The sequence below is a fragment of the Elephas maximus genome, chromosome 16 (genome assembly GCF_024166365.1).
Source record: "Elephas maximus indicus isolate mEleMax1 chromosome 16, mEleMax1 primary haplotype, whole genome shotgun sequence".
Taxonomy (NCBI): domain Eukaryota; kingdom Metazoa; phylum Chordata; class Mammalia; order Proboscidea; family Elephantidae; genus Elephas; species Elephas maximus.
The window spans coordinates 52,142,510-52,170,168 of NC_064834.1; the positions used below are offsets into that span (position 1 = coordinate 52,142,510).

Sequence of the window (27,659 nt, forward strand, 5' to 3'; positions counted from 1 at the left end):
TCTCTCCCCAAGCCTCTCCCCTGAATTATGAGGGTACAGAGAACAAGAACAAAGAAGACTAGAAAGAAAATTAATGGTAAAATAGAACCTGAAGGAGATGACTGGGAGACGACTGAGGAAACCCAATCAAAGCAGCTTTATTACACCATTAGTACATCAGTGCACCAAATGCAGAGTCCAACCACGAACATGCACCCAGAGAAGGTAGCCCTGAAATATATGGTGGCTGAGGGAGAGAAGGGGCCCCAATCCTTGAAGAGTGGTGTTGGAAGAGTCTTTTGTTAATATGGCTCCTTTTCCAGAATCAGGCTTATAATCACAGAATGGTCTAGGGCCTTGGGCCAGGGCCCATTCACAGATGGAATCAAGGGCCGTTCCTCATAGGCTGTGGTCCCTCTGCTCCTATCTCATAGCCTCAGGCAGCTCCCAGCAAAAGACATATACCCCTTACACATTATACCTTCCACCTGACCTACCAAAAAAACCCAAACCCATTGCTGTCGAGTTGATTCCGACTCATAGCGACCCTATAAGACAGAGTAGAACTGCCCCATAGGGTTTCCAAGGAGCACCTGGTAGATTCGAACTACTGACCTTTTGGTTAGCAGCTGTAGCTCTTAACCACTATGCCACCAGGGTTTCTACCTGACCTAGCCCACCCTTAATAATGCTGGCAGAGGAGCAGTACCATTGAAAAAAAGTTCCCTCTCTCAGTTCTGCTCAGCATGACTTCATGTTCCTCATGTCCATGACTTGTTCAAATAAATCAACTCTACGGGGCTACAGAGAACTATGGACCTAGAAATAGGAAGTCAGAAGTAGGGAGAGGGTAAGATCAGGCTCATAACCACAGAAGGGTAAAAAGAAAAAAACCCACAAGATGGGTACAGCAGAGGTAGACTTGGAGGTAACAATCCTGTTCACCCTCTCAGAAGCCACTTAAACAGAATATCCCTGGGGGAGAAGATATTCTGCCCTAGGTTCTGTCAGAACGTGGTACCAGAGAAAGCAAAGAACTAGCCCTAGACTCTGCCTCTGGAGCTGAGGGAAGCTTGCACAGATCTTAGAAGGCCAGGCATAAAGGGGACTAAGGCAGGCCCTCAGCTGGTTTGCAGTCAAGTCTATAGGATCACGTATCTGGCAGCAAGGGAAGAGGGTTGGGAAAAGCGAAAAGAATCTGTTCCAAAATTCCCCTTTTCTTAGGGAAGGAGTTAAATAACAGCGGAAGTGGCCTCCTGGCAAAAGAGGTTGTCTGGCTTAGATCTGCAGTTTCTGAGCAATGGTGAGGACAGCCTTCAGGGTAGGCATGAAGCTGGATACCTCGCTGAAGCTGCTGCAGCCCACCACCTGGGCATGCACTACAAGGCCCTGCTCAAAGCTTCCTGTATCCACACACCGAGCCACCTCGTGGAGCCCAGCCAGAACCTGACGTGAGAGCTGTGGAGGGATCGACACTTAGGTTAGTAAGCCCAACCCAGTCCCCATCCTGGCAGCATGGAATGGATAGGAGGGGACTCAAGTTCTAGAGCCCAGTCCAGACAAGGTATATTTTGGGGGGAACCCAGGTTAGTGAGACATATGGGAAGAGAAGACACTGGGTACCCTTTGGCCATGGGTGATGGTGGAAGGGCAGGAGGCAAAGGTACACAATAGGTGTACTTACAGTCCCCTCCCAGAGCTTCTCATACAAACATTCTAGACGTTGGGCTGCCTCACTCAGCTTCCGTTTTGTCTTCTGCAGGGAAGGAAATGGATTCTGACCCCAGTCCCTAAGCCTAACACTACCCAGGACTATAAAGAATCACGGGATGTTGTAGCCAGAATGGCTTGATGCTATCTCCTTCATTTCACAAAGGAGGAAATAGAGGTCCAAAGAGGGTAAGTGACTTGCTCAAGCTGACAGAGCTAATGAGTGAATGGCAGGCTTCCTAACTCCTGGCTTCACCTCCTTCCACTATCCCCTGCTACACTGCCTAGAGTTAAATCTTGATGCTGTTGGGTCATGCTACCAAGGAGCTGGACTTCAGAACAGACTCCAAACCCTCCCCTTATCCTCATGGACATCAAATAAGTGTAAGTACAGACAGGGCAGGTCCAGAGGCATTGAAATGAGTCATACAAGGAACTGGTCTACAGCTGAGGGGTTCATGGAACAAGCTAGGGGCATGAGGAGGGCATTGTGGGTAAGTTGAGGCTTACTGAGTCCGTGGCAGACAGGTAGCAGCGTTGTAGAAGTGCCTCAAAACTGGTCTTCAAGGATTGATGCTCTGGAGGCAGCTCTTTCCTTTCCATCTTCTCAGGTGGTAGGTGCTGAAGCTGCTGATGAAGGAGCAGGGAGACAGGAGAGACAGGCAAGCTGCCCTTCTCATGGCATCCCTACGTACTAGTCTTCAGTGACTCATGAGTCACTAGAGCAGAGTTTGGGAGAGGGGCACCCTCTTCTTCTCTGCAGTAAAGATACCTGGTCCCAGCCCCCATCTCCTTTAGCTCAGACTGCCTCTACCTTAAGGAATGAGGCCCATCTGCCATACTCTCTGCTTTTCTACATCCAAAGAGTGCTGGAAGGCCAGGGGCGGAGGGGGCGGGGGGGCATGCTGTCCCTGTCACCTGCAGGCTGAGCTCTCCTGCAGGGGGAGCATGACCCACAACGGGAACAGGAGGCTGTGAGGAAAGGCCCCATCGTGGCTCAGGGGTGAGGCTCATAACTGGAGCAGTAATTGGTGCTGGGGGCATAAATGTCTCCGGCAGCTAAAAGGAGACAAAAGAAAGAACATGAGTCTATGCTGAAGAGACTCCTTAAGTCCTGGTTTTGGAGAGTGGCAGAAATTTTGAGTGAAAAAGGAGACACAATAATGAAGGGGAACTGGGAAGTGGGAAGACGGGTGTATGTATTTAAGAAGGAAAGAAGAGCAGGGAAAAGTGTGAGTGGGAAAAGAGAGGACAGAATGGATGCCTGAGAATGGGAAGGACTGGGCCGAATTCTGTAAGGAATTAGAATGCTGGTCACTGGTGAATGTATGAGAGGTGGTGGCGGTGGTGGGTGGAAGGGTGGGAGATGCAATGACCTTTTTCCTCTGGAGGTTCCCCCTGGGAGCTGGCACATCTTTCCAGGAATTTTGAGTCCCTGTATAGTAGAAAAAAAGATAAACGTACTTATAGGCATGTCAGGAACATTGGAATTTTTGGCCTGAGGGTCAACAAAATTATTCTAGTCGGAGTCCACCATTCCTCCCTCTACAGACCAGCCACACTCCCACTTGATATTCTCGCAATGAGCCCCAGTTCACTGGCTTGAGAAAACAGACTCCCATGATGGTAGTGGGGGAGGAAAAGGAGGTAATAACCCAGAAGAGAAAAGCCATTGGAGGAAGACTGACCTGGGTAAGAAGTCAAGATGCCAGTAGTTGGGAGGGCACTAGAGTACGGAGCACCTAGCCCTCCTGGAGGGTATGCCACAAGGGAGCTCACAGGAGGGGGTGGGGGCTGGGAGCTCATAGGGCTGGGACCTGGTGGTCTCACAGGAAGCAGAGGGAACAGCCGAGAAGTCTCAGGCAGGGAAGTAGAGCCAGGCTGCATGATGTCTGGGGATGCCATGGGTGGAGGGGGACCAGGAAGAGGCCACATTCCAGGGAGTCCCATAGAGTTAGGAGCTTGGGTTCTTTGCCCTCCTAAGAAGTGCGGCTGAGATAGAGCTGGAGTAGAGTAGAAATAAGTCATGTGCCACTCAACTTCCAATTGAGAGAGACCCTGAGCATATCAGGGAGGAATAGGGCAGAGATAAAAAATAAATAAGTAAGTAAATAAATAAATAATAAATGATTAATACATGTGAATAGAGATATGCCATTTACGAAATACTTTTCACTATATTCTTATTTGACTCTCAAAACAATCCTGTTGAGTTGAAATGACAAACATAATAATTACTCTCATTTTATAAAAGAAACAGATTGGCTAAATATATCACCCACGGGTCCAAAACCAGTAAGCGATAGTGCTGGGAATTCGGACTTCAATTTCTAAGCTCCTTTTACTAAGATAACATACTGCGTCCAGATCCTGCTGGCTATGCCATTTGCTTTTCTGAGAATTCTGTGCTCTGCTAGACAGATCTTTATCCCCTCACTTACTTACCGGGCCTTACCCCAGAGCCCAGAGGCAAAAGCTGGGCCGCCTGGGGCCCAGGTACCCTGGAGTCACTTATATTCTGGGCTTTGGAGCCCTGATAAGGGCTAGGATGGGGAGGTATGAAGGGCATCACTGGTGGTGACTGAGGAGTGAAAACTCTTGGCCTTGGAGATAGAGTTGAAACCTGTGAGACAACAAAGGGTCAGTTCTTAGGAAAAGAAAGGGAATTAATTAAAAACAGAAAAACAGAGAAAATTAATGAAACAAAAAGTTGGTTCTTTGGGGGCAAAAATAAAACTTATAAACATCTAGAAAGATTGACAAAGATAAAAAGAGAAAACACACCCAAGAAACCTGTTGCTGTCTAGTCAATTCCAACCCAGAGAGACCCTATAGGGTTTCCAAGGCTGACATCTTTACAGAGGCAGAGTGCCACACCTTTCTCCTGCCAAGTGGCTGGTAAGCTTGAACCACTGGCCTTTCGGTTAGCACCAAAGCACTTAACCACCGCACCACCAGGGCTCCATAGCAAAGACACAAACCATCAAATATCAGGAATGAAAGAGGGGATATCACAACAGATCCTGCAGCCATTATAAGGATAATAAAGGAATACTATGAACAACTTTACACACAGAAATTCAATAACTTAAAAGAAACGGACCTGTCTCTCAAAAACCACAAACTACTAAAGCTCAACCAAGATAAAACAGATAACCTGAATAGTCCTGTAACACTGAAACCCCAAAACTAAACCCACTGCCTTTGAGTGGATTCTGACTCATAGCAACCCTACAGGACAGAGGAGAACTGCCCCACAGAGTTTCCAAGGAGCACCTGGTGGATCTGTACTGCCGACCTTTTGGTTAGCAGCTGTAGCACTTAACCACTAAGCCACCAGGGTTTCCCACTTAAAGAAACTGAATTTGTAAATAAAAATCACCAAAAAAAGAAATCTTCATGCTCAGATGGTTTCAACGGAGAATTTCACCAACATTCAAAGAATTAACAATCTCTTCCAGAAACTAGAATAAGATGGAACGCTTCCTGTAATGGTTAATCTTATGTGTCAACTTGGCTAAGTCTATGGTATCCAGTTGTTTGGTCAAATACTAGATGCTATTATGAAGTAGTTAGATGTGATTAAATCAGTTGGCCTTAAGTAAAGCAGGTTACACTCCATAAGGTGGGTGGGTCTCATCCAATCAGTTGACAGCCTTAAGAGCAAAGGGGAATTTTCCCTAGGTTGTATTCTGCCTTCGAACTATAAATAGACATCTTGCCAGAACTCCTCCACTCTTCCCATCACCTGACCTACAGATTCTGGAACACAAGACTGAAAGAATCTCCAGCCTGCTGCCTGACCTACAGATTTTGGACTTGCCAACCCTCACAATCAATGAGCCGATTCCTTAAAATTAATAAGTCTCAATCTCTTTCTCTTTCTCTGAGTGTGTATTTTACTGGTTCTGTTCCTCTAGAGAACCCGATTAAGATACTTCATAATTCATTTTATGAGGTTAGTATTATCCTGATTACAAAACCAGACAAAGCACAAAACTACAGACCAATATCTTCCATGAATTTAGACACAAAAGTCCCCAACAAAAGTTTAACAAATCAAATCTAACAATGTATATAACATCATACTCATTCTGAAACAGTCCTTGAAACTGTTCCCCACCCCTGCCAACCCCCTCTCCACACACTCACACAGAGTGAATTGCTTTCCTGTGTGTGATTCTATGGTACCTTATCATACCTCAATCATGGTATTTATGACTTTTACTGTAGTCAATTTTTACATCTCTATCTTTCCACTAGACTATGAGCTACTTAAGGGCACATATCATGATTTGTGTACTTTTCTGTTCTAAGAGCTTAACAGTTGTTCAATAAAGTGATCAGAAAAATAACTGAATCTATATGCTTTATAAGGTCAGGAATTTTCATCAGTTCTGCCACTAATATATTCCAGTGCTTAGAACTGTACCTGGCACATGGTAGGCACATAGTAAATAGTTTTGAATTAATGAAAAAATGAATAAAGAAGTAAAGTATTACCTTCTGAGAAGGCTGAAATCCCAATCTATAAGATGATGTCTCTTTAGAGTGAGGGGTAGCTCCCACAACAACCCAGGGGAAAGGAAAGGGGAGAGACTGTTGGTCCAAGACACTAGAACCCTGGGCATGAAAAAGCCGATCTCTCAGCTGCCAAACTGGTGCCTGCAAGAGTTGTGATAAGAAAGAACTGTGTTAAGTAAAATTAAATCAAGCAAAACATCCTCTTATAAGCCTGGCCCCATATAGCAGTCAAACTTCAGCTGACCCTCTACACTCTAGCCACCTTAGACTGACTCAAAGTCCCCAAAGCTCTGCCAAGTACTTGTACATCTCCCTCCTTGCTATTCTGTCTGTCTAGAATGTTCTACATCTGCTGATAAGCTACCTCTCTTTGAAGGTCCAGATCAACTATTTTAACCACTGGGAAGCCTTCCTTTACTCTTCTAGGCAAAATCAGACCCTTCCCTGAAGTCTCACAGTGTATAAGCCTCTGTTAATGGCACTACTAGTTCTTGACATCTCATCTTCCCCCAACAGTGAGCTGTTTTTGAGGGATTAGATGTCATATATCTCGGAAGCTTCAGCATTTAGCACAATGCCTAGCACATGGTAGGTGCTTAGCCAGTGTGAGATGACTGAATGAAATTGTTTGTTCTCTCCATAGCACCCGACTTACCTGAGCACAGTCACTGGGTAGGTAGCTCATGGCAGTGGCCAGGCTGCCCTGGGATGCCAAGAGGCTGGCATACTGAGTGATACTGTGGGCTGTGGCAGGGCCTTGGGTCACCCCATCGGGACCCAAGAGTAGCTCCAAGCCCCTGTTGAGGACCACCACCTTCTCCATCAGATCCTATAGGGACAAGGATGAAAGTGATCAGCCCTTTTCACAGCACGCCCTACTTTCTAACCCCAGGCAGCTCCCCCAGAGAGTTCCCACTGTGAGTAGAAGTGAGGGCAGCATTTTCTGGCTATAGCCAGGTGAAGGCAGCAGGCAATGATATATAAAAGACATGCCAGCTACAGAAGGGCCACTTGGCCTCACCTCTGAAGCTGTTTGGAATGGGCTCCACTGGACATAGTTGGGTCTTAAGACTCTTGTACCTCTTTGCCTCCTCTTTTTGATTTATTTATTCTTTCTTCTAGTGCATCATCAATTACAGACTCTAATACTATTGTTTCACGTGTGACTTTTGTCTCTCCATGAGCCTGTGACCCCCTTCTCTGGTTTACCTACAGAACGCTTGGTACAGGATACATCCACAGAACTTTTCACACCAGCTAATAGAAGGGCCAGGCTCACAATTACCCAGATACAGAATTAACTTGTATAACCAAACCTGGATTGGGAAAAGCTTACGACAGTTAATACCCAAGTAGTTGCTGCTCAGTCTCCCCTGACTGTGAAGGGGAGGGGGAGATAGATAACACCCCAACCTTGGAAGAAGGTCCCAAACACTTAGGCCCCTTTTCTTCCCTCTAAGGCCCTGGCTCCAGTGGTACTGCAAGTTGCCTCTGACATCCTTGCGCATCCCTAACACTAGCATCTCCCAAAGGCCTGGTATGGAGTGACCAGTACCCTGCACAGAGGGGTACCTGCAGTGCCATGGGGGATGCAGCCTGGTGGCATTTTGACCAGGACTCCACCAGCCGCTCCACACTCCCTGAGCACACATAACAGAGTCTGGCTTCGGAGGTTAATGCCCTGCCACCCTCCTGCTCCATTCGAGTTCCCAGCATGTCTGCAGAGAGACGGACATTTCATTAATGGCATAGCTTCCTGTGCTCTTTTTCCTTTTTCCTGTTTGGAAATAGGTGAGGAACATGAATGACAGGACAAGTAGCTCTGGTGGCTGTAAGACAATACTGAGGCTAACCCTGCTCTACAGTAATGGGCAAGTTCTGGCATTAAGTTGTGACAAGTAAAACAAGACAATAAATGACCCCTACTGGTAAGGGCATGCACTATAATCCCTGTCTCCTGGCCAAGCCAGACCTTGGCCCTGACAACATGGCCTGGCCTCCCGGAGCTCAGGCTTCTACTCTGCCTCCTCCCTCACTGAGTCCATTGACAAAGGAGCTCATGCCACTCCATCCAAAAGCCTGGAAGGCAGTAGGGCCACACCTACCACAGAGCTCAGGGAATTCTTTTGGCCCTGAGTATGTCAATAGCAAGGCCAGCGCCTCCTTCCAGTTCTGCAGGCTACAGGCACACACCACATCCTTCCAATTCTTCTGCACAACACAGGCTAGAAGCTGTAATGGGTGAAGAGGGAAGGAGGACATCAGTCATCCATCCACACAAGCAGGAGAAGCCATGCACGGGGATGTGTTAAAAAAGAGTCACTCATAAGCAGGCTTCCTCTGAGGCCACTGACTAGGGGTTGGGAGTGGGGGATGAGGTAGGGATAGTTAGAATGGGAAGAGAGAGAGACAGGGAAATACTCTAAATACCATTCCCAAAATGTGGGCATCTACCTGACAAGGTCCAAGTAATCCCCTCCCCTCTTCTCCTGCATGGTGAGCAGTTACCAAGGAAATTCTGGTTTTCCTCTTGGCCAGGTAGTACTCCTGTGTTTGCTTCAGCAGATCTGCACCCCCAGCCTGGGCCAGGATGAGAGCATCGGCAAAGCACTCCTCCTTCAGACACAGCTCCACAGCAGGGCCCAGATCCCCAAGCAGGAGAGCTTGGCTCAGGAGTCCATCAGTGTCTGCAGGCAGAGGCAGGCCTTCCCCATCGGACCTGTTTCCTGTCCCCTGCAGAGCCCACATCATACCTCCCATATCTCTATATCATTCAGTTTCTCTTGCCCCAAACAAAATCCCTGACTTTCACTCCTCAGCAGTGGGACCAGGGGTACATAGATCCAGTAGTACTCTTTAAGGACAGGGCCGAAGACCAGGGAGAGGCCTCATGTGGCAGTATCATAGGTGTCACGTGTACGTGCTCAGCAAGAGCAGGGTCACAGTCGTTTTAGCAAAAAGACAAAAAGGATTAAAAAAATATCTTGGTAAAAGTCTCCCACAGGAAGGACTCATCTATGAAAATCTACAACCAGAGAGAGAGCTCTAATCGGTAGAAGACCCTCCCAGCATTTGAGATGATAGGAAGGGGGCAGGTGACAAGAAGTGAATTATCTTCAAATCCAGGAATTTTGGGCCCACCTATAGAGGGCTCCTTTTCCCCACGCTTAGGGTACCTTCTCTGATGGGAATCTCCCATGGAGTCATGTCCTGAGGGACCAGTTCGTCAAAGAAGGCTGAGGAGGCAGAAGCTTCCTCTGTGGTACATTTGGAGGCCTGCAGAGGGAAGGACAGAAGTGACTACTTAGGAATTAAACCCAGAAGTGAGACAGCTGGCTTAGTGACTATCTCTGAGAGCTCTACTATTTGGTCCTTAATGGTAGAGCTAAAGGAATAATCAGACAAGGGTTACTTTGGAAAGGGTCCTAGTTCATGGTTAAGACACAGCTCTACTGCCGACCCAAAAGCTTATGAATTCTTGTGTCTTTCTCTGGTTCCAAGAGACATACGAGGAGCTTGAAGGCTTCAACAAAAGCTGTGCACTTACTGAAAGCAAAGCAAAGGTCCAGGAAGAGGAAGGTGTCCTAAAGGAAGGTTTCCTGCGCTACCCTCTCTCTGGCTGGCTAGGCTTCCACAGTACCTGGCTGCAGAAGGTCTGTTGTCTGGTACTGTTGAGGTCACTTCCCTCAGGCTGAGGGCTCTCACTCAGCCCCAAGTTACTCTTCAACCATGTGGCCACCTGTGGAGAGACCTGTGAGAACCACCTTCCCCAGCATAAAATCAAACGACCATTATTCTCTCTTCCCAACTTCATATCCAACTGGACTCTCTAAGAACCTTGAGCTATTTTCCTGGGAAAAATCCTAATGCCAGAAGGCCAAATGATTGAATGTGTATTAATTAACCTCAGGGACAGGTATTCTGAAACTGTTTTCTCTGACAGGATTCTCTTATTCTCTGCATCAAGTTCCTGATGTGAAGAGTAGCTTACCTTCTTCTGCAACTCATCTTTACTGTATCCTAATAGCTTTAGGAATTTCATCCTGGAGTCTTGCTCTAAAGTCACCTAAGGAATCACAGCACACAGAAAAGTCCCCATTAGATGAATGTGAATGACTCTCCTCCTGCACTGAGCTGGGCATCTGTGCCAGTGTTACCTTGTTCCCTCAAACATAGTTCTTTGTTCTACGTGAAGTGCCTCTGTTGAGACCAACGCCATCTCTCTTTTCCTCCCCAGATCTGATTTACTGCTGGGTTGTAAGCAAAGCAGGAATGAAACCCTTTCCGCCTCTGCATGAACATTTGACCTTCAGTTGACATCCTCACTCTGTCACCTGATAACCTGATAAGGGTGAAGTGTCGTCAACTATGCTTCCAGGCAACATTGTTGTGATTGGTAAATTGCACCTGGACTGGATGGAACAATAAACTACAAACAATTGATGGGGACACCCTGATTACAATGACTCTTGTAACTAGACAGACAAGGACTTTGGAAGCTATACTTATGGAGTTGTCAGAAGAGATACTGGCTCCTGCGGGGCACGAGGCTTCTAAATGAGGGCAGCTTACACACCTGCTCCACGCATATCTCATTTCCTTGCACCTAAGCTGTCATCTGGGGAGTTGGAGAACTCTTGGATGGCTATGTGATCTGCTACATGGACTGCTGCAAGGACTCCCAAAGAAGAGTACCACCTGATGCTGCCCTGTTGACAAGCTGTGGTTCCTGAAGAGACTGATGCCAAGTATAGCCTATCGCAGTCTCGTGAGTCTAAATGTTTAGCTGAGAAGAACCCCGGATACCCTGCGTGGATGCGGTAAACAAAGTCAGCTTACCTACTTTGTGTCTCAGATACTGAGGGTCAAGCCTTCCTGCAGCCCCCTAATCTGGGTTGGCTGACCTGGTCCGTTCATTCATCCCACACTGAATCCTGAACTCTGTGGTCTTTCTCATAGCCATTCAGGGCTCCCTCCTCTGCTGTGCTCTTCCTTTGGAAATTCATTCACACTCAGCTTCAGAAACCATCATGATAGACAGCTCTTGGGTAGCTTTTAAACCAGATTCCCTCAGTCTTGTAGGTATCACTGCCTCCTTTGTTCAGCAGGGTAAAGGCTGAGCTCCTGATCACTCCCTCTATTCTCTTTCCATCCCCTCCACTCCTGGAGCTATTATTACCTCTATCTTGCTTATAAATGATCATTTATTACCCTTTTCTTCCCACATCTTTCTCAAATCCTCTTCTTCCCAGTTCCCTGGTGTCTACTCTCATAAAGTTCGACTATGTTTGAAGCACAGATCCGAGTCCTTCTCAGATCCCTAGGGACAGGCCCCGTCCTTTTTTTTCCCACATTCTTCTCTATAATCACAAGGACTTGACTAATCCTTCCACTGCCTGTCTAGTCAGCTACTGCCCTTCCTTCAGATCTCTCCTCTCAGTTGCTCGTTTCCTTTGACAGGTACAGCACTCCTCCATGTGTCAAAAGCAACTTGAAATTAAATGAGAACTGGAACTGAATCCATGCCTCCAGAGGATAGTGGGACCTGAACCCTGAGTGCCACCACAATGACTTCCTTTGGGTTATTCAAAACAAACTCAGAGCCTGTTCATGACAACGTATATGTCCGATCAGTCCTCTTCTTTCGTTTTCCTTCTCCTTTCCTTCCCATCACCCTACCTGTCTTTTGCCATGACACTGTGACAAGCCTTCACTTTGGCTCTGGTAAAATATCCAGGGCATCAGCAATAGTAGCAACAAAGGATATCATCCTTTGTATTCTCCATCTTTCCTATCCGCTTCACAAATGGTCTCTGGGCCTCCAGTAAAGGGTGAAGATTTTGTGTCCAGAGGATGGGTGTAGTGTAAGAAAAAACTAGTAGGGGCTGGAGCCTCTGTAATCTGGGTCACAGTGCGGTTTTGTGTGCCCTGGATTTGACACAGGTTGGAGTGTCAGACCTGGGTTCCAGGCTTTGGGGAAACACCTCTGAGCAGCCAGCCTTCAGGCTTAACCTACCTTCAGGAACTGCCAGAGCATCTCTTCCCTCTGCAGTGACATGTGCTGGATCTTGTTCTGACAATAATTCGGGAGATTTCCTGATCTCAGGGCTGCCTGCAGCTCAGCTGACCGCAACAGGAATTCAGATTCTGTGGTTACTTGACTGATGAAGACTAGGTGGGGGCGAGGCTGTGGCACCTGATGGGCAGGGGTGCTGGGGAGGCCAAAGGTAACCAGCTTCCCCCCAAACTGGTAAGGAAAAACAGAGAAAGACAAGGTCATACCTCCAAGCCAAAAACTAACACCAAGTGAGGATCCAGGGAAGCTATGTATGGGTTAACCCCAGGATAGAAAATCAATAGTAAGAAAACTCCTAAAGGTGGAATAGGATCATGAATTGAGTACTGAATGTGCCCCCATGCCCAAAACCATCTCTGCATTCTTAGCACCATGAGCTTAAAACTTCATTCATCTTCTCACCTGTCCTGGTACCACCATTCTCCCAGGCACCTGGGCATCATCACATCTTTATATAGCCACTGTAATGACGACACTGGGTAGTTTTTTTTTTTATAACCATGCAACAACAAAGTCTTACCTTTTCTTCTTATTCAGTGTCTCTCATGCAGGTCCCCTCCATTCCATTCCCAGTGCTAGCACACTTAGGTTACTGGAATAGGTTGATAGCCTCTGCTTTTTTCCCTTCCTCTAATCCAAGCCTTAGACTACCACACTATCATAGCTGCTACTTAGGAGCTTGTAATGGTTCCACAAGGCCCAGGAGAAAGCTTAAGCTCCTCTGCCTCTAGTGCACAAAATCCTCTAAGATCAGCCCCACACCTGTCTCTCCCAGCAGCCCTCTCCCTGCTCATTTATGTGATCTCTCCACATCCCCAAAATGCTTGGACTGTTCCTACTCCTACTTCTGTGCCTTTGCCCACCACAACACCCCACCCGGAGCAGGCTTCTCACCAAATTAGATACTTTATATAAAGCACCTGGCACAAAACAGGAGCTAAAGTTCCTTTACTCCAGCAGTTCTCAACCTTGCTGCACATTAAAACCACCTGGAGAGCTTTTAAGAAACTAATATCCAGAGTCACCAGGCAGCACCCCAGTCAATAAAATCAGAATCTCTGGGGGTCGGAACAGAACATCAGTATTTTTTTAAAGTTCTTCAGATTATTCCAGTGTGCAGCCAGGGTTGACAACTACTGCTCTACCCCCTAAGCATTCATTACCTCCCTTCCCAAGCCCCACCTCCTCAGTGAACTTTCCCCATCGGAATGCTTATTTCTCTTGACTCCTACAGCACAAAATCCACACCACAGAGTAGTGCTATAATAAAACTACCTTAACTTTTTATTTGTATAGTACTTCATAGTTTTACAAGTGCTTACATATATTCTCATTTGCAGTTCATGTCAATTCACTAACATATGCGGTGCAGGTATTACTATTCCCGTCTTACAGGTAAGAAGACTTAAGTTCTGAGAGGCCAAGTGATTTGTCCAAGGTTACCCAGCTAATAAGTGACAGGGCTATGATAAGAACAGGCCCTTTGATCTTTAGTTCAGAATTCTTCACCTCATTGCCTCTTTTTTTTTAACCTCACAGCCTCTTGAGTGTTAACTTTACCTCCCTCATAAAACTGTTGGCTGTTAAAACAAGAATCTCTACTTTTATACTTCTGTTTTCAATTCAAACCTAATATTTAAAGCATTTTGTCAGGTGCTTTAGGCCCTTGCTACTCAAAGTGTGGTCCTCAGATCAGCAGCACGGGCATCACCTGGGAACTTGCTGGAAATTCAGAACCTTGGACCCTACCCAGTGTCCCTGGGTAGTCCAAATGGTTAACGCGCTTAGCTGCTAATCTAAAGGTTAGATGTTCAAGTCCACTCAGAAGTGCCTTAGAAGAAAGGCCTGGTGATCTACTTCCAAAAAATCAGCCATTAGAAACCCTACGGAGCACAATTCTACTCTGGCACACATGGGGTCACTGTGAGTCAGAGCTAACTGGACAGCAACTGGTCTGGGAGTCAACCTGATGACTCTCCAGACCTAATGAACCAAATCTAAATTTTAACAAGACCCTGAGTGATTTGTATGCACATTAAAGTATGAGAAGCACTGCTTGGGGGATGCAAAAATGAACAAGACGTGCTCCTTATCCTGGTCTGTTTCTTAGTAGGGTGTCGTGACGTGTGTGTGTGTCTGTGTGTATATATGCATATATAATTATATGTATATATACACGTAGCACTTTACATATAGCACTGGATATATGGGCTTAGTAAGAATGTATCACTGCAGGAATTATCAATCTGTGGGATTACAGAAGTGAGGTTAATTTTGGCTAAGGTTAAAGAATGACATCATGGAGTATTTAAGCGGGGCCTTGAAAGGCTGTAGTAGGATTCAATGGGCACAGGAGAGAAGCTGGAGGGCAGGCAGAGGCTGGAAAGTTGACTTACTCAAGGGACAGAAAGTAGTCACAGGTAACCGGAGTTTAGGGAACGAAAGGGAATGAAGTGGTAACACACACTGGAAAGGTAAGTGTGGCCCTGTGTGCACTTGGCCTTGAGTCTATAAGATGAGGAGGACTCAAAGGTTTTGAGCAGAGGAGTGACAACGATGAAATCTCCATTTCTTCTTTCCTGCTTTGTTTCCTCACCACCAGTCCAAACATGTTAGGGTTAGACAAAAATTAGGTGGAATCTCAGGCTATTTTCCATGACCAAGAGGTCTATAGCTATCACTTTTTTTATACAGGACTGGCACAGCAGTGGTTAAAGCAATTGACTACTAACCAAAAGGTCAGCAGTTTGAAACCACCAGTGGCTCCAAGGAAGAAAGATGTGGCAGTCTGCTTCCATAGAGATTTACAGCCTCAGAAACCCTGTGGGGCCACTATGAGTCAGAATCGACTCGATGGCAGTAGGCTTGATTTTTGTATGGGCACAGCAAGCAGGGTACAGGACGGGTGAAGGGGAAGAGAGGAAGCTACAGTAATTCACAGCTTGAGAGATAAATAGGACCTTATCTTGGGCACAGGCAGTGAGAAAAAAAAAAAAATCCTTACAGAACTTAGCTTCATGCCAGGCACAGGGCACAAGTGCGTAGCCACACCCCAAAAACATACATATACTCACACACCCACTGCACTTACAGCAAATGAAACGCCTGCTGGCCTTCTCAGCCATTTGGGGGGCTTTTTCAGGGATGATAGCAGCATTGCTTGGGCTACCTGCTCTGGCACCTGCAATGGCAGGAGAGGCTGGCCTTTGCTGAAGGAAGAGAAGATCTGAGGGCAAAAGGATACCTGTATCACCAGTCTGAAGCAGAGGCTTAACCAGAAACTCCACCTATAAACTCCATTATTGGAGGAACCAACCTGGCCTAGGAAAGTCAGACTCCCATATTCCAGAGCGATGGGGATGAGGATGGGACTGGGAGTGAGGACGGGACACCCATGCAGCAGGGTGACTCTTGGAGAACCTACTGCATCCATGGTCTACAGTAGAGTGAGACATAAAAGGGGTCTATGGGAGAGAGGGAAACAAGGCAGTCAATACTCCTGAAATAATGGTCCTGCATGGAGGTCCAGTGTCCCAGAAATACTACAAGGATAATATCCAAGAACAAGAGTCAAGGTGAGGGCCTCCTCTGTAGTGGCAGGAACTGACATCCTCCCAGGAAGGTAGGCACTGGAGCAAAGGTGCAGCCCTCCCAAACCCAGGGCCCTGGTCTCCCGGTGTCCAACAGCCTCCATCTCTTCTCAGGTCATATGTCCTTATCTCTCGCCCCAAGAGAGAGCCCCTTCCCTCCAGCATTCTCCACCAAGCCCTTCAAACCTTGTCAGCCTGTCTCATCTGCTGAACTTCCCAGCTTCTACCCATCACAGAGTACAAACTGATCCAGCCGTCACAGGAGGCAGCAGAGAACACTGGAGGGTCCCGAGGGCACCACTGCACATCAAAGCACCAACTGCTCTGTGTAGGTAGCTTATATACTACCTAACGTGAGGGAACATCACTATTAGGGACCATGCAGTCCATGAAACCCAAAATACACAGCTTCAGCAGGGAAACCTCCACCATCTCAGCTCCCATCCCCATACTCCCACAGAAGGGCCAGCCTACCTCGCGGCTCCCCAGATTCCAGCAAAAGATCTGGTTGTCCTTGGCGCTACTGAGCAGCAGCTCAGCGTCAGCCTGGCTCCATGACACTGACAAGATCCCCCTAAAAAAGAAAAGATAGAGAAACATTTATTGAATGCCTACTACATCTTATAGATCTTAAATAAATCTCAGCCTTATAAATGGGTGATCTGATGTCATTTTACAAATGAGGAAAACAAGGTTTTGAAAAGTTAAGTGACTTTCAGACAGTCGCACAGCCAGAAAGTGGCACTGGGTGGGACTTAAACCCGAGTCAAACTCCAGTGCCTGTGCACTGTACCACGCTGCCTCCCAGAGGTCACTGCCAGATGGCCTCTTTCTTTTCCCTGATTACAGAGAATTATGAATCAATATGAATCAGGCAAGCACCTATCGCCATGGATGAACCTGTCTTCTACCGAGGTTTTAACCTGGGAAGACAGTGAGGACCCAACTCTCAAAAGTCCCCCAGGAGGTATAAAGGCAAAATAGCCCTTTGGTTAGAAAGGACAGACTGTGGGGCTGCTCCCTATGCTGTGAGCACAAGAGCTGCAGTTCAGAGGAAGGCCTATTAGCAGGATAGATAGGAGCCAAGTTGTCCTTATTGAGGAAGAGACTTTGAAGAGGCAACCTCGTCACCTAAGGAAATGAGCATTGTCCTCAGATCAGAGCCTGGCTCCGATATTTCTCATGACCCCATTCCCATTCTCATCTCTGGAAATTAGACGGAACCTCAGGCTATTCACAGACTGGGTGACTGTGTTCACCAGGATGGCTTTAAAGTCATGGAGGATGTTTGATAGCTAAAGTAAGGCTTCCTTTGCCTCTTACCCAGGTCAGTTATGTCCCACAAGGATGGGGATGGAGACTGAAACGCTACCTGCCGTGGCTCTCCAGTACCATCAGCGGTGAGGAGGCAAAGCGCAAGTCCCACAGCTGGATCACTGGGAGACGATCATCCTCTGAGCACAGCACCAACTGAGTGGCTATGTCTGGGTGCCAGGCCAAGCCAGAGCAGTCCATCTGTGAACAAAGCAGATCCCAATGGGTGATGCAACCTGACTTCCTTGGTTGTGAACCTTTTCTGCCCAGTTAGAATGGGATCACTCTGAGGGCAGGTCTGTGTCTTCTTCTATGTGACTGGGAACACCACAGCATCAGAGCATAGTGATGACCATGATTAAGTAAAGGGTGGTAGAGGCCTCAAGATCAGCTCTGTTTAGCTTCCCTAAGCTTTCACTCTCAATAGGAAATCTGCTAAGGGACTTAATTCACATGTGCAGCAATTGAAAGCAGAGCCCAGGCCAGGGAAAGGGTAGCTCCAACTGCTAGGCATGAAGGGCCTGACCTGAAGCCTGTGTTCTACTCTCTCCTACTCACCCTGTTGCTGTGATCGCTGACTTTGATGATGGGTTCATTCTTCCTGAGATCCCACACAACTGCCTTGCCACTGGGATGAGCAGAAGACAGAATGTGTTGGACTTGCCGGTTCCAAGAAAGTGCCCTGATGTCTTCCGGGGGCTGCTGAGGCAGGATGGGGGTGGGGAGGGCAATTTGTCAACTCCTGGAGCAAGGGACTTCCACTGCTCCATGGCTCCCAACCAACCACAGAAAGCCCAAGAATAGACATGGGCTACCCAAAAGAATACAGTCTCAGGGAACTATCTGTTAAATTTTCCAGGGAGATCCTTTAGGGTACTATGGTAGAAGCTGAGGGAATGGAAGGCATACTTGGGTTTTACCCCTAGCCCAAGATGTTCCTGAGAGGATAGAGTTAAGATTAAAAAACAGTTCTCTTGTCTATGACAAAGAGAGAGGGAGAGAAAGAAGAAAAGCAGGGGGAACGGACATAGACCTTCAGTGACAGAGTGAGGCAGAAAGAGAAACCTCTGCTACTCTCAGGGCAGGAGATGCTATCAAATGCATATTCAACTTACTTCACGATACTGTAAGCAAGCGTAAGACAGGGAAAAGCCAGGAAGCAAAAGGATGGGGCCAGTTACAGACTGATAGATAAGCACACTCAGAGACAGAATTCACAGCAGTCCCCCCACTACCTGGGATAGCTATGTACAGAGAAATGAGATAAGGCTGACCCTCTCCACAAAAAAGACAAGGAAATATCTGGGTATCCTATTCTTGCTCCCTCTCTGCTGAGTCTAGGGCCATACCCAACCCTGCCTAAGCTACGCTATGATAAATGCACTCCTACTCCTTCCCTCAACATCTTTTACTGCCCCCTACTTTCTTCATTTTCCTCCCAGAAGCCCCTAGGACAGTTAATGACCAGGAACCTTCTCCCCTAATCCTGCTACATATCTGGCTGGTAGCACCTTAGTCCGAGGAGCTTTATTGCCCTCCAGTGGTAAAGCCTGAAATCGCCTTGCTCTGGCTTAGGCCCAGAATTCAAGACTTTCTTTAGGTAAAATCAGCTGTATACACTAAGCAGCAGCCCCAGGAGCCTCCTTACCTGTGACTTAGATCCTGGGGTCATTGGCACACTCAGGTTATTCAAATCCCAAATGAAGATTTCAGAATCGCTGGCCCCTGAGGCTAGGAGGTTGCCCTGTATGAAGAATAGGCCTTTGGAGACAACCATGCCAGGAAGAGATGAGAGCAGGAAAGGCAGAAAGAGGCCCACATTCGGGGCTATCCAAAGCCTCCCCTGTAACATCCTGGGAAGGGTTCAGAGTTACCGACCAGTGGTCACAAGTGAATGCTTCCATTCAGACCTGCTGCTCCATGATGTGGCCATGTTTGACCAACTGAAACGTAATACCTGGAAGGGATTAAAGTCGAGGGCTCTGACAGCCCCCGTGTGCTTCTGTCTCTGGGCAATCACAGGCTCCTTCCCTGAAGACAGGATGTGGGTCACACTGTATAGGGTAAGCATGCCATTGTCCCCGCCGCCTGCAATAACCCCGGAGCCTTCCAGAAGCCCATTGCCAAAGGTCCCCCAGATCAGCTTGTGAAACCTACAAAGAGAAGGAACTGGCATCAGCACCTACCCAGGTCCACATCAGTAAGCAGAAAGTGGGCATCTTCGTCGGCCTCTGCCATTATGCAGGCATCCCCACCCCTAGCCAGGGCCTATCTGTTCCCTCATTTCCCTGACACAGAAGGGAGGTCTCCTCTGCCTGGTCCTGCCCTTTCTCTGAAAGAATATTCCATCTCTGTCACACTAGAAGCCTGGAGGCCACTGCCTCTAAGTTGTGTGTGGGGGTGCTTTTTTTTTCTTTTAAAGTTAACATTGTTGGAGCTATAAAGGCCAGGCTCTGTGATAAATACTTCAAAAAGATTCCCTCACTTAATCCTCACAACTCAAACAGGCACATAATAATGGCAACAACTAACACTTGTGGAATGCCTGCTATGTACCAGGCACTGATCTAAGTGCTTTACACATTATTAGCTGATTTCATACTCAACAACCCCATGAGGTAAATGCTACTATTATTATCTTCATTTTCTTTTTTTTAAATAATTTTTATTGTGCTTTAAGTGAAAATTTACAAATCAAGTCAGTCTCCCACAGAAAAACCTATACACACCTTGCTACACACTCCCAATTACTTTCCCCCTAATGAGACAGCCTGCTCCCTTCCTCCACTCTCTTTTTGTGTCCATTTCACCAGGTTCTAACCCCCTCCACCCTCTCATCTCCCCTCCAGGCAGAAGATGCCAACATAGTCTCAAGTTCCACCTGATCCAAGAAGCTCACTCCTCACCAGCATCCCTCTCCAACCCATTGTCCAGTCCAATCCCTGTCTGAAGAGTTGGCTTCGGGAATGGTTCCTGTCCTGGGCCAACAGAAGATCTGGGGGCCATGACCACTGGGGTCCTTCCAGTCTCAGTCAGACCATTAAGTCTGCTGTTTTTATGAGAATTTGAGGTCTTCATCCCACTGCTCTCCTGCTCCCTCAGGGGTTCTCTGCTGTGTTCCCTGTCAGGGCAGACATCAGTTGTGGCCGGGCACCAACTAGTTCTTCTGGTCTAAGGATGATGTAGTCTCTGGTTCACATGGCCCTTTCTGTCCCTTGGGCTCATAATTACATTGTGTCCTTGTTGTTCTTCATTCTCCTTTGACCCAGGTGGGTTGAGACTCATTAATGCATCTTAGATGGCTGCTTGTTAGCATTTAAGACCCCTGATGCCACTCTTCAAAGTGGGATACAGAATGTTTTCTTAATAGATTTTATTATGCCAATTGACTTAGATGTCCCCTGAAACCATGGTCCCCAAATCCCTGCCCCTGCTACGCTGGCCTTCGAAGTGTTCAGTTTATTCAGGAAACTTCTTTGCTCTTGGTTTATTCCAGTTGTGCTGACCTCCCCTGTATTGTGTGTTGTCTTTCCCTTCATTTTCAATTGAGGAAACTGCAGCACGTTTAGGTAACTTCTGTATATACGGCTATTAATTTCATCCCATTTGACAGCTGGGATATGGCAGAGGCAAGGTTCAAAACGAGCCCCATCTTCTTCCAGAGCCTGAGCTCTTAACTACTCTGTAATACTGCCTCCTGTTTAGAGGCAGATCCAAACTCTTCTGTACCTGATGAAAAGCAGGATCGGTAGATCAGTAATTGGTATTGTCTCTTCCCTCTCAAATTGGAAGGAAAAAAAGACCCAAGACCTCCCCACCCCATGCCTCTCCCGTGTGCCTGGCCCATGGGAGCTGCCATATGGCTGCAAGGGAGACAGAGGCATGAAAGGATAAATGGCCCATCTGGGAAACACTTTTCTGGCATTCTGTTTCCAATAAGGCACTGTCTGTATCTTACACAAAAGAAGAAAGACTGATCTTGGGCCTCCAAGTTTGGGTAATCTGAAAAGCCCCAAGGGAAGGCATGTGAAATCCCCAAAGCCTCATAAGTGGTCTGTCTTCCACTTCACAGCTGCTAGACAAGGACATTTCCATAACCCTTCAGAGAAGCCAGATTTCACACCAAATGATGTCACAAGATCCCTAGCTTCAAACTGCTGTATCAAGAAGCAATGAAATGTTCCCACACCCTGGACACAGTCAACAAAGAAATTGAGTGGGATGATAAGACAGGAATCTGCTTGTCCAGTCATCAGACCAGAGCCAACCTGTCAGAAGTGAAGAGCTGAGCACCAGTTCAGGTCTATGTTGTCTAAGGTTGCATTGATCTTAGTATAGTAGAAGAATGTGCTCCATCCTGGCTTAAGAGGCTGCCATGCCATCCAGGGACTAGAGCTCACACTAGCAGAGGGCAAGTCAAAAAAGTAGTTAGAGAAGCTCATACAGGTCACATAGAAAGTAGAAGAGAGTATGGCCAGTGAAAAAAAGCACACGAGAATGGTAGGAGAGGTTGCCGTGACCTGAGTATGGTCAGAGCTCATGGCATACAAATTAGAGTAAGAGGTACTTAAGGCCTCCACAAGAAGTCACCTAAGGGTTAGAGAAGGAGATGTGTTACTCCAGAGTGGCTAAAATGCACAACTCAGGGTGTGACTAAATAATTTTCTTTCATGTGGAGAGTACAATCCCATTGTTAACCACTTTACCAGTGAGGGTGAAAGCTGGTACCTGAATGGGTCATAATGGAGAACACCTGGGAGAATGGGGCGCTGCTGACAGATAAGTAAGGGAGGAGACTTGATCATCAAATGGGCTCAAGCAATGTCAATCACCACTGCTCTGCAAATGAACAGGGAACAAGAGATCGCCCTGTGTGTGTTATGTGTACGTGTAGTGTACAGAGTGGGTAGGGGAGAAAGAGAGACAAAATGTTAACAACTGGTGAATCTAAGTGAAGTACACATGGGTGTTCATTGTACCACTCTGCAACTCTTTCCTGTAAGTCTGAATTTTGTCAATATAAAAAGTTAAAAAAACAAAAATATGGCCTTAAGCCTGAAAACAGGAACTAAGAGAGAGGTTTAAGGAGAAGGTATAGGAAGAGTCTGTATAGAAAGGTGGAAACTTTCCCAAAAATAAGAATATAGGTGCTAAAGAGGTTCCAAGGTTAACAATGGCAATGATAGAGACCATACAGCATCACAGAATGATGGTGGCACCTAGATTCTTTGACTCCTACCCAGGCCTGTGAAGCAGAAATTTCCAGAAACAGTCCTTCGGAATGTGCATGTGTAACAAGAATTCCTGAGCTGACTCTAATGAGCAGCCAGGGCTGAGAACTACTGTACTAGATACGTCAGACCCGCAGACCAGCCAAGAACAACAGGGGAGGAAGCTGAGTTTCACAAAGACAGACCAAGCCCTAACAATCAGCTCATGACTATGCTTCTGGCAAAATGAAAGGAGCAAGGCTGAAGAGAGTAAACTAAGGACTGTGAAATCAGCAGGCTGTACCAGCTAAGCTAATCTAAAAAAAAAAAAGATCTTTATCTACTTTATGACTAGGAATACGTGCTGTCTGAATTCTTGCTTCTATGATTTATGCACTTCCTTGTTTTGGATTTTGCTTTTAGTTGCTTAATAAAGTTCCTTTTGAAAAATTCCTACCTCTTGTTAGAGAACTAAAGTGAAAAAGAGTTTGTCCACATTCAGATCAAAACAGCTGGGGAAATCCAAGTTTCCTTAAAAGGCAAAGAGTGAAGAAGGCAGTGCTCCAAGCTAAAGGACGATGGCAGCAGAGTGAAGCAACGGCTGTTAGAATAGAGAGGTGAGCTATCTTCTTCTTAAGGCCTACCATGTACCAGGTACTATCCTAAATTTATAGTGGAGGAAAAAAGGATCAGAGAAGTCAAATAATGTGCCCCAAACCAAGCCCAAACCCACTGCCATCCAGTTGATTCAAATAATGTACCCATGTGGACAGTAAACAGCAGAGCTGGGGTTTGAATGCAGGCCTGCCCGACAACAAAGCCCACGCTATCTCTACTCTGTGATCTGATGCCTCTAGAACAACAAGTTTTGGGAGCAAAAATACTAGGTGAGATATATAAACTGATCCTTCTGTTTGGTGTTGTCCCTTAAACAGGCACCCAAATAGACAGTGCTCTCCAAGTAGCTAGAGCTGAGCTAAAGGTACAAGACAATAGATCACTTATTATCACCATGTCACTAGAAGAAGGATCAGAGGTTATAGAAGCCACTCGGCGATCTAGAACCTCAGTGTAGACAGAAGGTGGAATGTGGCAGATCACACATTGGCCTCTGCCCTTTGGGTTATAACAGGCCCTGCAGCTCTGCCCTCAGTCCAAAGATCAGTGACATAAACAATGTATTATCCTCTCAGAAACATTTCCTCTTGAGTAAGATTCATCTAACAAACCAAACATCACTTGCTTCAGTGCACACACTAATCCACATTGATTCCGAATGCATCCAGTGTCATTTATCCATGCACTCCCTTCAGAATATTTACAGCTTCGGGCTGTCCCTTATCTACACGCAAAACATTTCAAAACATTTCTCTCTTAGCTACTTCTAGATAGATAATATTTCTCTGGCACATCATGGAATGGGGGTAAGGGGTCTTCAGGGTCCAAATTTGGTTCAGGCATGAATCTGCTGAAAAAGGCAGCCAGGGGAAGGGAGACAATTTTGAAAAGCATATGTTAATAACGAAGAGACATAGGAAAGGGTAAAATATATATATAAGAAGAAAAAAGGAAGAAGAATAAGCAGGGAAAAAAAAAAAGAACAGAAAGGGAAGGAGAGACTGAACATAAGAGCTCAGAAGGTTCTTTGAAGTCACCTTGTACAACCTCTTCTTTGTACAGAAATGAGAAAACCCAAAGCCACTGACATAACTCAACTTAACCAAAGTCACACAGCTTTATTAGTGTTATAGTCAAGTAACTGTGCTTTCCACTACACCATGCAGAAGATCACACAGAAAAAGGAGAGGTGAAAGTATAAAGCAAAGGATGGGTAACTCTTTAATGACCCTGCTAATTTCAGTCAATAATTTGTGATAGGAAACCTTGGTGGTGTAGTGGTTAAGAACCACAGCTGCTAACTAAAAGGTCCACAATTCGAATCCACCAGGTGCTCCTTGGAAACACTACAGGGCAGTTCTACTCTGTCTTATAGGGTCGCTATTAGTCGGAATCTAACTTTTGGGTAAACGGTCTAACTCAGGCTGGAACAGAAAGAAATGGGTTATCTTAGACCCTGAAGTGTCTATGATTTCTTCAGAAAAGCCCCGTTGGAGCTATGTCAAAAGTAATTTTTTAGATCTTTGGGAATCAATCTTTGAACACGGTTAGAGTAGTGGAAAAAGAAAAGTAGAGATGAAATATTATCAACAGTGTTAACTGTATTATGTATTTTATCTCCACCCCCAAGTTCCTGTAGGTTAGAACAGGGGTACGAGGTGTAATTCATGACTTTCAAATTCAGTACGAACACTTCAAAAAAGGTCCCTTTAACCTTGCTGGCTATAAAACAAACAGATTGTCACCCTTGAAAGGCTCTTAAGATATCAAGACTAACTTGGTTGTAACTAATTGAAATGTTGAATATGAATGCTTACTCAGTTTAGAAACCCATAAGTTTCTAATACCACTTGTTCATCCAACAAATGTTTGTTAAGCACCTACCATATGCCAGGCACCGTTCTAAGTGCTGGAGATACAGCAGTAAATAAAAGACAAAAATCTCTGCCCACATAACATAGTTTATTAAGAAAATGTTCTGTCTATATCCTACTTTGGTGAATAGTGTCTAGGGTCTTAAAAGCTTGTGAGCAGCCAGCTAAGATAACTCCACTGGTCCCACTCCATCTGGAGCAAAAGAGAATGAGGAAAACAAAAGACACAACAGAAAGGTTAGTCCAAAGGACTAATGGATCCACAGCTACTACAGCCGCCACCAGACTGAGTCCAGCACAACCAGATGGTGCCCAGCTACCATCACTGACTGTTCTGACAGGGATTACGATAGAGGGTCCTGGACAAAGCTGAAAAAAAATGTAAAACAAAATTCTAACTCACAAAAAAAAGACCAGACTTACTGGTCTGACAAAGACCGGAGAAACCCCAAGAGTGTGGCCCATGGACACTCTTAATTCAGTTATGAAGTTACTCCTAAGGTTTACCCTTCAGCCAAAGATGAGACAGACCCATAAAACAAACAATAATACATGTAGCTCAACCATGTATACAAGACTAAACGGCCACACCAGCTGGGGTCAAGGACAAGAAGGCAAGAAAAGCTGGATGAATGCAAATGCGGAGTCCAAGGTCAAGAAGGGGAGAGTGTTGACATGTCATAGGGTTGGCAACCAGTGTCACAAAACAATGTGTATTAATTGTTTTATGAGAAACTAAAAAAATCTCTGCCCATAATAATCTTAGAATTCAGTTTCAAGGTTTCTTTAGCACTTACATTGCCTCTTTCTTAAGAATCCTTAGTCCTATGGTGCCACTACTGTGCTGAAGCTGCTGTTTGGCTTATTGAGGATAAGAGCCTTTGCCCACGGCCCCCTTTTCTTTTTCAAGGAGTACAATCATTACCGAATTAGCCCATCCCTTTCAGGGGCCCTTTTGGAACGCATGCTTGGAGGCTAAGAATATATCATTATTATTGGTAAATCCTTGAAGGCCTGCTCTTCAGAGGGCCCAGGTATTAGAAACACAAAATAAGAAAATGCAAAACATGAGATACTGTCAGAAGGTGATATATGCTGGCCAGAAAGGTGGGGGTGGTAGTTTTTAAAATTATTCAAAACTAGGAGCTCAAGAAAGGGAGAACAATAACTAAATTTTCATTATTAGGTTAAGATGTAAAAAAGAAAGAGGGTACTTCTGTTTAAACATCTTTACTGATATCTCAGATGGACCAGGAAATGCTCAAGGGGTTCATCATTCATCAGATGGAAAGTTGCAATCTAGACCAGTAATCTCTAAAGTGGGTGGACAAGACAATTCATCAAGCTATAAGAAAAATATTTGTATTTTCAACTTTAAAAAAGAAGCTAGAAATTGTACTTTATTAATAGAACTGCACAGTAATACATGTATATTATTTATATTGACTATGTAACTTCAGTATAGTGAGTTTCACATTTTCCCTGATGATACAAACACTTGGAGACCATTGCTCCAGACTGAAAACTCCGCCTTTATGAAACTTATAAAACAACAGTTGAATAATGGAAAGATGGTAAGCTTTGGAGTCAGACAGGCCTAGATTTAAACCCCAGCTTCTCAGGGTTTCAGTAACATGTATTTTACAGAGTTTCACGTACATAAAATGGGAACAGCGGTACTTATCTCTTAGGATAATTTCAAAGAGTTAGTAAGACAAGACAGCACCCCCTAGCACAGTGCCTGGCACGTACATATGTGCTCAACGAACAACAGTACTGAGCCCTGTAGGTCTGGCAGAGCCAGGAAATTCATGAGTATCCAATCAGTGCCTGACAGCAATGAGGAGAGGGTCATTCGTTCTCCTCACTGGCAGAAAAGGGAAATATTGTGTAAGACTGTTATCTTCACAAGAGCCAAGGGAGGAAGGAGCCAACACCCCTGGGTTCAAGGAGCAATCAGGTACACGTGGATCCAGGCTTGTGTGGGGCACTTCTATCACATGCATTCTGCCTGACACTGCAGCTGCTGCTGTTTCTGACTAGAAGGGTGGGGGTTGTTGTTTTTCAAACCCGTGAGCTCTGAGAAACCACACCCCTCCCAGGATCCACATCAAGATCTGCCCTGCGTTCCCACCAATAGTTCAGACACAGTACCTGCTGGAAGCAGAAAGGACTCCCCTGCATTTCAGGTCCAGAGACGGGTCCCTGAAATCAACCTCAAAGATTTCCAACATGCCCTTTGTGCTAAAGGTGGCATCTAGCTGCTGGGCAGATGTACCTAGGCACAAGAAGAGTCAGGAAGAGGCAGCATACGAGCAACAACGTGTGTGTTAATTTGGAGTATAAATGGGTTAGGGAGTGGAGACGAGGACTAACAACAGAAGGCTGGGTGTAAAACCAAAACCAAACCCACTGCTGTAGAACAGGATCTGGCTCATAGTGGCCCTGAAGAACAGAGCAGAACTGCCCCATAAGAATTCCAAGGCTGTAAATCTTTTTGGAAGCAGACTGCCCCATCTTCCTTCCTCAGAACAGCTGGTGGGTTCAAACCGCTGACCTTTCAGTTAGCAGCCGAGCGCTTAACCACTGCATCACCAGGGCTCCTATAAGACTGGTAACTCCGAAGAAACCAAGAAAGCATGAGTTGCCTAGCCTTGAGCCATACTGCAAGGCTGCCCCAAAGTACCAGAAACATCCAGTATGCCCTTGCTTATGCTACAAGCCATCTTCCACCTTTCTGAGCCTAAAGCTTTCTCAGGTGCTG

At 46.0% G+C, this 27,659-nt stretch overlaps 1 protein-coding gene across 6 annotated transcripts in view; it reads right to left on the reverse strand.

Moving 5' to 3' along the window:
* Positions 1-27,659, reverse strand: part of SEC31B (SEC31 homolog B, COPII coat complex component) — a 29,857-nt gene continuing 2,198 nt past the window's right edge. Inside the window, exons 2-25 of one of the 6 annotated variants that reach the window (XM_049855030.1) lie at positions 27,050-27,173; positions 19,151-19,346; positions 18,842-18,937; positions 17,752-17,892; positions 17,252-17,394; positions 16,354-16,453; positions 16,066-16,227; positions 15,381-15,515; positions 12,230-12,460; positions 10,205-10,279; positions 9,854-9,952; positions 9,390-9,489; positions 8,722-8,900; positions 8,319-8,445; positions 7,786-7,931; positions 6,869-7,042; positions 6,193-6,354; positions 4,135-4,312; positions 3,378-3,692; positions 3,066-3,124; positions 2,608-2,748; positions 2,200-2,316; positions 1,664-1,735; positions 1-1,437 (exon numbers count right to left, since the gene is read on the reverse strand). In XM_049855030.1, coding sequence (XP_049710987.1) covers positions 1,258-1,437; positions 1,664-1,735; positions 2,200-2,316; positions 2,608-2,748; positions 3,066-3,124; positions 3,378-3,692; positions 4,135-4,312; positions 6,193-6,354; positions 6,869-7,042; positions 7,786-7,931; positions 8,319-8,445; positions 8,722-8,900; positions 9,390-9,489; positions 9,854-9,952; positions 10,205-10,279; positions 12,230-12,460; positions 15,381-15,515; positions 16,066-16,227; positions 16,354-16,453; positions 17,252-17,394; positions 17,752-17,892; positions 18,842-18,937; positions 19,151-19,346; positions 27,050-27,173 — 3,452 coding nt within the window. In that variant the 3' untranslated portion in view covers positions 1-1,257. Of the gene's footprint in view, positions 1,438-1,663; positions 1,736-2,199; positions 2,320-2,607; positions 2,749-3,065; positions 3,125-3,377; positions 3,693-4,134; positions 4,313-6,192; positions 6,355-6,868; positions 7,043-7,785; positions 7,932-8,318; positions 8,446-8,721; positions 8,901-9,389; positions 9,490-9,853; positions 9,953-10,204; positions 10,280-12,229; positions 12,461-15,380; positions 15,516-16,065; positions 16,228-16,353; positions 16,454-17,251; positions 17,395-17,751; positions 17,896-18,841; positions 19,047-19,150; positions 19,347-19,379; positions 27,174-27,659 lie in introns of those variants that run through there. The other 5 variants (XM_049855029.1, XM_049855031.1, XM_049855033.1 and 2 more) reach the window with 5 other exon arrangements.